The sequence below is a fragment of the Pestalotiopsis fici genome, assembly GCF_000516985.1.
Source record: "Pestalotiopsis fici W106-1 unplaced genomic scaffold PFICI_Scf_1, whole genome shotgun sequence".
In the NCBI taxonomy this organism is placed as follows: Eukaryota; Fungi; Ascomycota; class Sordariomycetes; order Amphisphaeriales; family Sporocadaceae; genus Pestalotiopsis; species Pestalotiopsis fici.
In genome coordinates this window covers 3,420,567-3,430,904 of record NW_006917091.1, presented here as the reverse complement: position 1 = coordinate 3,430,904, position 10,338 = coordinate 3,420,567, and the positions used below count along the sequence as shown (strand labels likewise).

At 50.3% G+C, this 10,338-nt stretch overlaps 1 protein-coding gene across 1 annotated transcript; it reads left to right on the top strand.

The window, feature by feature from the left end:
• Positions 1-1,159: 1,159 nt before the first annotated feature.
• On the top strand, positions 1,160-6,520 carry PFICI_01039 (uncharacterized protein; the record flags this gene model as incomplete). The annotated part of the gene is made up of 16 exons (XM_007829620.1): positions 1,160-1,387; positions 1,476-2,291; positions 2,343-2,622; positions 2,682-2,765; positions 2,839-2,988; positions 3,047-3,792; positions 3,851-4,013; positions 4,066-4,413; positions 4,481-4,604; positions 4,675-4,746; positions 4,809-4,859; positions 4,916-4,980; positions 5,036-5,201; positions 5,280-5,819; positions 5,882-6,253; positions 6,313-6,520. 16 exons carry the CDS (start codon positions 1,160-1,162, stop codon positions 6,518-6,520), a joined length of 4,413 nt encoding a protein of 1,470 aa, XP_007827811.1.
• Positions 6,521-10,338: the final 3,818 nt, after the last annotated feature.

Sequence of the window (10,338 nt, the reverse complement as noted above, 5' to 3'; positions counted from 1 at the left end):
GCCGCAGGCGAGTAGGTACATAGTAGGTCTCGATGGTCGATGTCGTGGAGACAAGAAAAAATTGCTTGCTGCAGGTGCAAGGTGCAACGTCAAAGGCGCGACATCCATCTCATCGATGCTGTTGTATGTTTGTCTGTGGTCTGAATGGCAACGCACAAACGGGAGCTGATCGTGAGGCTCAAGCGGACCAATCAAGCGCGCCAAAATCTGACTATGTAGCCTGTTAGGTCGTCGGTTGGCCTGCTGCCGGCGCGCCATTCCCACCCCTGCGTTTCTGGGGGTCTTGAAGTTTCTGACGGATTTAACAGGTCTTTGTCAGTCCCCCAGCTACCTAACCCAGCGCGGTCTAGGACAGCGATGACCTGCCTAATGGCAACCCTAAGGACCCCAACCACTGCGTACTAAAGAACTGAAATAAGGCGCTCGCTCCCCTGACGCCCAGGAACGGCACACGCTCCGGACCTGGTAGTGGCTCACCTCAGCTTCTCTAGCTCGAGTTTCCCCCGTCAGCCCGTTCCGGTAGCCAAGTCCACTGCACTCCAGCGCTGGCTGAATGAGTCGCTGACCAACCACTTATTGAGGATGCCTTGGATGCCCTTTCAACTTTCCAGGCCAGCTGCAAACTGGCCCACACCGTAGGCACCTGATTGATCAATATCCGTTGACAGCTCCTTACGATGCAGTCAAGCGAGAGGATGGCGATTTTCTCGTTTTCCTCTTGCCCTGGCACCTGCGAGGTACTTCGCACTCGATATAGCTGACACGCATTCTGGGCACGCATACAGCCAAGGCTCGGCTCACGAAAGTACCCTCGAGTACCTTGGGATCATGCACGCCTAAATTTGTATATTCCTCCCGTTGTCAAACTCTGCATGCTTTTTTCTCGACTCGAACACTCAATGACGTCGATCTTTGCCATTTCCATAGTTTGATAATCTTACGCCCTCTGCAAAAAGGCAGGAAGACAAGACGTTCGCGCTGCACAGCTCGGGCTCGATCGCCAGGGGGGAAACACTTGATCAAATCGGTCCAGATTATTTTTCACAATAAGCACCTAGACTCCCGTGTCATTACCAATCTTGCCAGCAGTGGATATGAGCAGCTGCCGTCGAGTAGTAGCCGAGTTGCTTTGCGAAAAATAATCTCCAACATCGGTAACATGGCAGACGATCCAGCGCGTCCGGGCTGCTCGCCGTCTGTTGATGGCTCCTTTGGCCCAATTGTTGATGAATGCGTCCGAACATTCGACTTCACGATTCTGTTTGAAGAATCTATCTTATCCATACTGCCCTCTTCGATATTCTTGATTTTCGCTTTTCTTCGCATCGGAGTGCTGAGTGGTCGACAACGCCGCGTCGGGGGCCATGTATTCAGCGCTGTCAAACTTGTAAGTTTCTCCAGCCACTACATATTGAGCATTACGAAAGACGAATATTCTTGACTAACTCATGGGAAACTTTTATAAAAATTTATAGGTTGTTTTTGGAATTCTGCTTGTTCTATCTGCTGCTTTATTGGCATTATGGTCATCAGGCGGGCGTTCAATGTACCGTACTCGGGCATCAGTCCCAGCAGCTGTCCTGAGCATGGTGGAATGCCTCGTCTTCATGACACTTTCTTTCCTAGAGCATAGAAAATCTGCTGGTTCTTCTCTGCTTCTTGACGCATATTTGTTAATCTCCATATTATTCGATGCTGTGCGCGTCCGGACTCTGTGGCTGAAGAATACACAGTCATCAATTGCCGGTCTCTTCACCACTTGTATGGTAATCAAGATAGTGGCTTTAGTTCTGGAAGAATCTAACAAGCGAAGATGGCTCCTTCCTAGCTCAATGCCTTGGAGCAAGGAGGTCACGGGCGGGATCTTCAGTCGCACATTATTCACTTGGCTTGACCGGCTCATGTGTGCTGGGTATTCGAGCGCCTTGTCGGTTGGAAAACTGCCGGACATTGATGCCAAATTGCTATCACAGTCTCTCTGGGATCGCATCGGTCCTCAAGTCCATAAAGGTAAGCCGCAGTACAATTGGGAAAGACGATCATTATCTGACCAAAATGCAGCTAAAAAGGAAAAGAAGTCATTGCTCCTGACTGTATTCTGGTCCCTCAGGGGGCCATTGATGGCACCAGTATTTCCTTACTGTGTACTTGTTGCATCGCAACTTGCACAGCCGTTCTTGATTAGCACCATTCTGGATTATGTGGGATCGCCAAATGACGGCAGTCAAGATCAGAAGAATGTTGGATATGGACTCATTGGGGCGTATGGCCTAGTATATCTATGCATTGCTGTGAGTATAGCCTCTCATAGTTCACTGTTAATTGTTTTTAACCAACTTCAGGTTTCTACGGCATGGGGTCAGCATCTGTCGTACCGATTCGTCGTCATGCTACGCGGTGTCCTGGTCACATCCATCTACAGGAAGACCATGTCGGCTACACTGGCTGTAGCTAGTGATGCCTCGGCAATTACTTTGATGAGTACTGATGTGGAAAGAATTGTACTTGGTATGGTCAAAATCCATGACGCTTGGTCGACATTGATCCAAGTTGCTTGCGCCATGTATATTCTCTACCGTCAGGTCGGCGCAGTCTTTATCGCACCCATTGTCTTATCCATCGGTAATTCTCACTTACAAGCACAGTTGAAAAATTTTTTTCAGTGGACTAATTTGCGGCAGTCTGCACATTCCTTTCGCTCGTCTTGTCTAGTTTTGCAGGAACATTCCAAGTCAAATGGATGGCTGCTTTGGAAAAGAGAGTTGGTAAGTCGGGGGCAGAAAAACAGGAAGATTGAGAACAGGAACGTCAAGTAGCTAATCCTGTTATCCACTACAGCGGTCACTTCTTCACTCCTCGGTTCGATTAAAGGAGTCAAAATGCTTGGCTGGTCAAGAAAAGCAGTGGAAATCTTGCAGGATCTGCGCCTTCGAGAGATAGCGTCGGCACGAAGCTTTAGATTGATGCTTCTTGGAGTCGTCGCAGTCTGTGAGTAGACCTTTTATGCGCCATGTCCGTATTCAGAGTTACTGCTGACAACGTTCAGCATTCATTCCCGTCACTTTGGCCCCAGTGGCCACATTTGGCATCTTCGCTCGAAATGCGGACGCAACTGGCTTGGACTCAAGTCATATCTTCACTACCCTGTCTCTGTTGTCACTCATCACACAACCTCTTGACCTCTTGTTCTCTTATGTGCCCGAGATCATTGCAGGTGTAGCATGTTTCTCTCGCATTCAGAACTATGTGTATGAAGACGGCGTTCCTGACCGCCCCAGCATCTCAGAGACCAATTCTGAAAAGTCACTAGCACAAAAGTCAAACAAGGACTCTTCCCTGAGTTCAGACTCGGATGACGGGAATGAAAAGGCCCTTGGCAACAGTGCTGCCCTTCGATTACAGAGTGCTTCTTTTGGGTGGGACGCAAAGGCTGATCCACTGCTACAAAACTTGGATCTCGAGATCGCTTCGGGCAAACTAACCATGATCACTGGACCGATTGCCTCTGGAAAGACGACTCTCCTGAAGGGTATTCTAGGGGAGACACCAGTATGTCGTGGTACAGTGGAGCTTTCGTCCCATAGCATTGCATTCTGTGACCAGAATCCCTGGCTGGCAAACGAGACGTTGCGAGCGAATATTCTAGGCACCAGTCACTTTGAGGCGGCCAGATACAGCCAGGTCGTAGATGCGTGTGCGCTCAAACAGGACATCGAACGCTTCAGCCAGGGCGATCAAGTGAACATCGGCAGCAATGGCCTGAGTCTAAGTGGAGGGCAAAAGCAGCGAGTCGTAAGTACCAGTCAATACCCATGCAACATGATTAATCAGAACCTACTAACATTGGTAGGCAATTGCACGGGCCGTATATTCCAGGCGCAAAATTGCGATATTTGACGACGTTTTTAGTGGTTTGGACATGGAGACGCAATCGCACGTCATACGAGAGGTGTTTGGTCCTAATGGTCTACTCAAGTCCCAGGGAACCACGGCCATCTTGGTAACTCATGCTGGTGCGTGGTATCTATCCGTCAAAGCCGAAGAGTCTGTCTAACAAGAACATAGCACATCTTCTCGTCCATGCCGACGAAATTGTTGCTCTCAATTCCGAGAGCCGGATCGTCAAGCAGGGGCAACCAGAACAGTTAGGTGGTGAGGAGACACTTGCCGCTGTACTTGAGGGCGTGGATGCCATCACCCAAGACCCATCTTTGACCGCGATCCACAAACACGAGCCAGCTTTTGAACCTTCACAGCCGGTGCCGTCCGCGTCAGAGAGCTCTGTCGACGAGGAAACCCAACGCCTGGGCGACGGCTCAGTGTACAAGTATTACTTCTCCACCTTTGGTTGGCCCAAAACAATAGTGTTTTTCGCCCTGCAGGTTACCCTAGTATTTTGTCTTAAATTTCCGGGTAAGTGCAGGGCCACCTGGTTGGGATTGGCTGTCTTCCGTGTTGAGCTAATCATGATACCCGTCAGAGATCATCCTTTCCTGGTGGGGCGAGGACAATGATCGAGAGCCGAACGTACACAACAGCAAGTGGCTGGGCATATTCGCAGCCCTGGAGGTTGCTGCGCTCGTTGCTCTGGCGTTGGTGTGCTGGTAAGTGGATGAAAGAATTCTCAGAATCGTACCACGTAAAGTCACCATACTAAGAGAACACCCCATACAGGCACGTTTTATTGAACCTGGCCGTCATCTCAGGCTCAAAGCTACATTACACACTTTTGACATGTACCATGAGGTACTGCATGCCCTTGCAAAAACCCCCGTAATGGCATGAGCCGGGTAACTAACAGGCGACAGGGCTCCCTTATCCTTTTTTGGAGTCACAGACACGGGATCTATCACCAATCGGTAAATTTCCATCCGCATCCACATTCGTAAATGCTCAGTGGTCTAACACCAAGCAGATTCAGTCAAGATATGAACCTCATCGACGCCGAGTTACCCTTCTCACTCATTAATTTCGTATGCAGTATGTCATCATAGCAGACCTTTGCCCATGAAACCATGCACTTACATTTCTGCAGATGGCTTGACCTGCATTGCGCAGGCTCTCATGATCATACCCGCCTCAGTGTGGCTCCTCATTGGTTATCCAATATTATTTGGTGGCCTCTGGTTACTGCAGAGATTCTACTTGCGAACCTCCAGACAACTCCGGTTCTTGGACCTGGAGGCCAAGAGTCCCATCTAGTACGTCAACTTCTGGTCCAGCTGCAAAGACACCCAAGCTGCCATCTTATGAGTTCTGTCCCAACTAACAGCAAATAGTTCTCAATTCTTGGAGACTCTGAACGGCTTGGCAACTGTCAGAGCCTTTGGGTGGCAAGATGACCTGATCACCAAAGCAGACGAGCGCCTTGACTTTTCGCAAAAGCCATTTTACCTTCTTTACAGCATTCAAAGATGGCTCAATCTAGTCTTGGATCTCATAGTCGCTTGTTTAGCAGTGGTCTTGATCGCTGTCGCAGTGGCGCTGCGAAACTCCTCGAGCGTAGGCTTCGCAGGTGTTGCTCTCTTCAACATTATGAATCTTAGTGCTGCACTCAAGTCGGCCATCACGAGCTGGACAATGCTCGAGACTTCGATAGGAGCCGTGGCGCGTGTCAAGAGATATGAGGAGTCCACGCCGGATGAGAACCTCGCAACAGAGGATCTCCAGCCGCCCGATGCGTGGCCCTCGACGGGAACCATTGTCTTTGACAATGTCACTGCGTCGTACAAGGACGACGACGAACAAACTGCCATATCAAATCTGTCGTTGCAGATTAATGATGGTGAAAAGATAGGAATTTGTGGTCGCAGTGGAAGGTAAGGCATTTCTATCATCCTATGTCATCGGTGTATGCAGTTGCTAATATGGACCACTTCAGCGGCAAGAGTTCAACGCTCCTAGCGCTTCTCCACCTGATGAATCCCCGTGGGACAATTACGATCGACGGCCTCGACACTTCCCGCATCCCCCGCGAAACCCTCCGTGAGAGGTTGACGACCGTGCCTCAAGATCCTGTTTCTTTTGCCGGAAATGTTCGTCTAAACACAGATCCGCAAGGCAAATTTGCAGACGAAGCCATCATTCAAGCGCTCCAGGCTGTGAAACTTTGGAGCGTTGTAGAAGCCAAGGGCGGTCTCGACGCCGAAGTCAATGAAGAGCTCTTTTCGAAAGGCCAACAACAATTATTTAGTCTGGCCCGGGCACTGCTTGGCCATTCGCGGGTCGTGATCATGGATGAAGCATCAAGCAGGTAAGCAAATTTCTTCCTGATGACGATCAAAGAGCTTGGCGGTTGACATTAGAATTCAGTCTCGACGAGGAGTCTGAGGCTTTGATGATATCGCTTGTGCGGGAAAGGTTCAAGGACGCGACCGTGCTGTGCGTTGCTCATCGCTTGGACACAATCATGGACTTTGACAGAGTGCTGGTGCTTGACAAAGGCGGCATCATTGAGGAGGGGAACCCACGAGACCTGCTCACACGCCCCTCGGCCTTCAAGACGCTGTACGAATCATGATAGGGCGGCTGCGCAGGGAAAGAGGGGGTTCGAGCCCTGTACATCTGATCTTGGATTGCTACCTATAATTGGCGATCATATTGCTGGGAACTGGTGGAGACTGTCAAGTTCCCGGGTTCGTTCCCACGTAGCTGTCAACGATCCACCACTCCTTGGTCTTTGCCATCGATTGCGACGGTTTCCAGGATGGCGGCGGGAGGAACCTGTAACCCCAGGTAGGGTAGCGGGGCGGAGCGGAAGTTGCCGGTGGTGGTCGGCTTTGAGCCATAAACCTGATCCAACCAGCTCTAACATGAATGTCATCAATACACGAAGAAATACACATACACCTTGGACTACTTAGCATAGTGCCTAGCCTTGCATCTCACCCAAATGTCCCATTGACTTTATCACGTTAATGCTTTACATATATCATGACAACATGCACGTAGTGCAAGAGTTATACTGCAACAGGTGCGAAACTGGGTGCTGTGGGCCATGGCTTGCTGCTCCTGTCGTACCATAGGAATTCAACAGGCGCACCAGTGCGCTAAGTCAGCTAACGAAGCGCTACGTTGGTGTCTAGCCACGGGTACCTGAGGGCCTGGCCAAGTCTCCCGTTGGAATTCTTCGAACCATGATCCAGGTCCCTCCTTGCCCTAATTCTCACCCTCTAGTGTACTACCTAAGCAACCCCACGATTGCGGCGCTGAGATATTTTCCGATCGGACGGGCGGGTGTTTGTGGCGCCGCCCACGAGCTAAAAGCTTATGCAAACTCAAGTCCAGACCAGAACAGCAACCACTGTCCCAATTCTGCTTCCAGCGCATGCATACATCTGCCCACTGGGCCGAAAATGGGGACGTTCTGGGCCTGGGAATTCGTCTCCTTATTTTCTTTTTTCTCTCTTCTGTCTGACTCGTCGCAGCACTTGCTCACTGCGACAATTTGTTGCCCTACAATCTCCAGGGCATGCACGCGTTTTTCCCATTTCGGTCAACCGTGCATTCGTCCAACATCCATGGGTTCCCTACAGTGTACAGCATGATGCGGCCGCGCAAAGTCCCGATGCCCAACGACGCGGAATAATAATACACAACATGAAATGTGGCCTGGTGCACTGTGTGAGGCTTGGAGCTCCAGGCTGGCGGCTCCGCACCTCGCATTGTGTCTTTGGTCGAGGCCGCGACGACCATTTAAATCAGGGTCACTTCCCATCCCTTTTTGTAAATGTGACGTTTTATCGTATGATTGTCGCCTTGTTCATCACACTTTGTCCACGGGTCTCGTCAATACCGAGAGTAGTGCAGTCAACACGTCTTGCATACGACTGGTCAGGAAAAAAAAATTGGATGCATCCCTCGATCGAATGCTACGAGATCGTGGGATTTCTCAGATCTCACTTTACTTGATCGGACAGGTCCATCCGACAGAGCGATTTCCCGTACGGCACCCGACCAACCCCACGCAGCACACAGGATGAGGGCATGAGACTACAACACGAAGCTTCTGGGGGCCACGAGTGGCTCGAGTGATGGACCCCTATCCCAGCCACGTCGGATGACAAATGTCCAGTGTTCTCAACCATTCTGTGTTTACCGGTCAACATCACATCGAAACGCCTTGTAGGCTCGCTGGCCTATCATCACAATGTCCCCTGATTGTGAGCCATGGACTACGGACGTAGGAGACGGCATGACGGTACGGCACCCTCTAGTATGATGTCAACAGGTTACTTCGACACAATGTATACTTTTTGATACAGCAACCTTGCAGCAGAGCGACAGCCACCAACGACCCCAATATGATATCGTACTAGAGGTTTCAGCTGAAGTTTTGGCCGCGTCATAAGGCGTCTACTCACCGACTGTCCTGGAATACCTGGGCATTGGAGGCAGAGCCAGACGCGCTAGAAAATGTGCTTGCAACGATACGAGAGCAAGCTTGAGACTGATGGCCATTGCAGATTACAGTAATCTGACCAAGCAAGCCACTTATTCTGTGGAGCTGCTCTTCCTAGCTGGGTCCCGAGGACATAATCACTTGGCCTAGTGGACAACAATACGTGCAGACGACCAGGTGCAGCACAGCTGAATGCCCTGCAGAGACCTTTCCGACGCTGCAAATGATCATGATCATCGCCTCTGGCGCTTCTTGATGCAGGCGCCGCGAGGCAAACGCTTCCAATAGCGCAAGTTTAACATGAAAATTGGGAACGGCAGTGCTCATTGCTCCTGTAGCTCGGTACTTTTTCCCTCCATTGTAGCTGAGTGGCTCCTGCGGGCGAGGCGTGCAATACATCACTGGCTGCCCACAAAGTACCAAACTGGCAACCGGCAGTTTTACTGTATCAGATGGTAACGCGTCAATCGCTCACCTGCCCTCGAGTACGACCATCCCTCCCTTCCAATGGGTTGCAAAAATATACTTTTTGAGCGCTGTTACTTTAACACTATCAAAGTATGTGTGTCTTTCCCTTAGTTGCTGAACAATATAGGTGCTTTAAATAGCCATATACTTTCAATAGTCCTATTGAGTCTAACGGGCCTGCAGACGGTACGAAATTTTCCCGATACTACCTAAGTCTTAGCTGATAGCCTAAGGTACAAGCTGCCGTAGCGTGAGGTCGATCCCCAGCGAGTACAACTGTTGAAGATTCAAGGTTCTGTTTCGATGGCTTCGGAATATCACCCGGCCCTCTCAGAAACCCCCGGACATTCTCTCCCAGACTTCGCCTTTTCAAGCCCAACTACCATTTCGACCTTGCCGCAAAAATTTTCCTTGTTTTCCATACTAAGACCGTTGCTTGCCGAATATGGCACAATCAAACCCCATTGCCAATCAAGAAGCGACGGCTATATCTTCCTAGGGTGGGAATAGTCTGTGATTGGCCCCACGCGCCAAGGAAGTCATGCAGGAGACTATTGCGGAAACGCACAAAACCCTGGAGGGGATTTGGATTTTGTCATTTTGATATGGGTGCCGGTCAGCCTTGCAGATTGACATGCATACCATCCCCGCTTTCATCCTTTCTTTTTCTGATTCGTTCTCCGGCAGACCTGAACGTCTTGTACGCACCTTTGACGCAGGTCAGCACGCACACACTCTCACACACCTGGGCACTCACACACACACACACACACTCAACTCACTCACACTCACACACACGGAGACTTGTCTTCCACGACTTACCGTCTCTCCCATCCCCATCCATGTCAGTGTTCCTTCTGCCTTCCATGCTAACACGGAGCTGAGCGAACCAGTGGCTGAAGTTTGGTTCCGAACGTTTTACATAGTACACCAGGTATAGTCTTCCCCAGACGACGCTATGACCTAGCCACAGGCGCCATCCGCCACGTGGTAGCCGGATCTAGAATGGTCTCTTTTTTCTTTCTTCTTTCCCCAACCTTTAAACTTGGTCATGGTTAAGGGAATCCTGGTGGAATGGCGTTGGAACTATTTCCTCAACAACAGCAAAGCAGCAAAACCACCCAGTAATCAGGCACCGCCCCAAAAGCGTCAAAGCAAGCACGCAAGCATTACAGGGATTTTACCTTGAAAAATGCAGCCAAGCGGCTCAATTTAAAGGCTAATTATATTACAGTATCCCGATCCGTATTTGTACCCACAACTCCTACGCGCCTGCTTGGGGAAGGAGTTCCGTCAATCACCGCCAGCGGATGCATACATATCCGGCCCTCCTTCGTCCACTCAAAATTCGAGACCAGCGCCACCATAATAACTTGATTTCACGTCGTTTGTTGTGTGTTGACCCAAGACCCGCATGCAGACAGACGTTGCCAAATTCCCCTTCTGGTCGCCTGCCCCCTCCCCTTCTC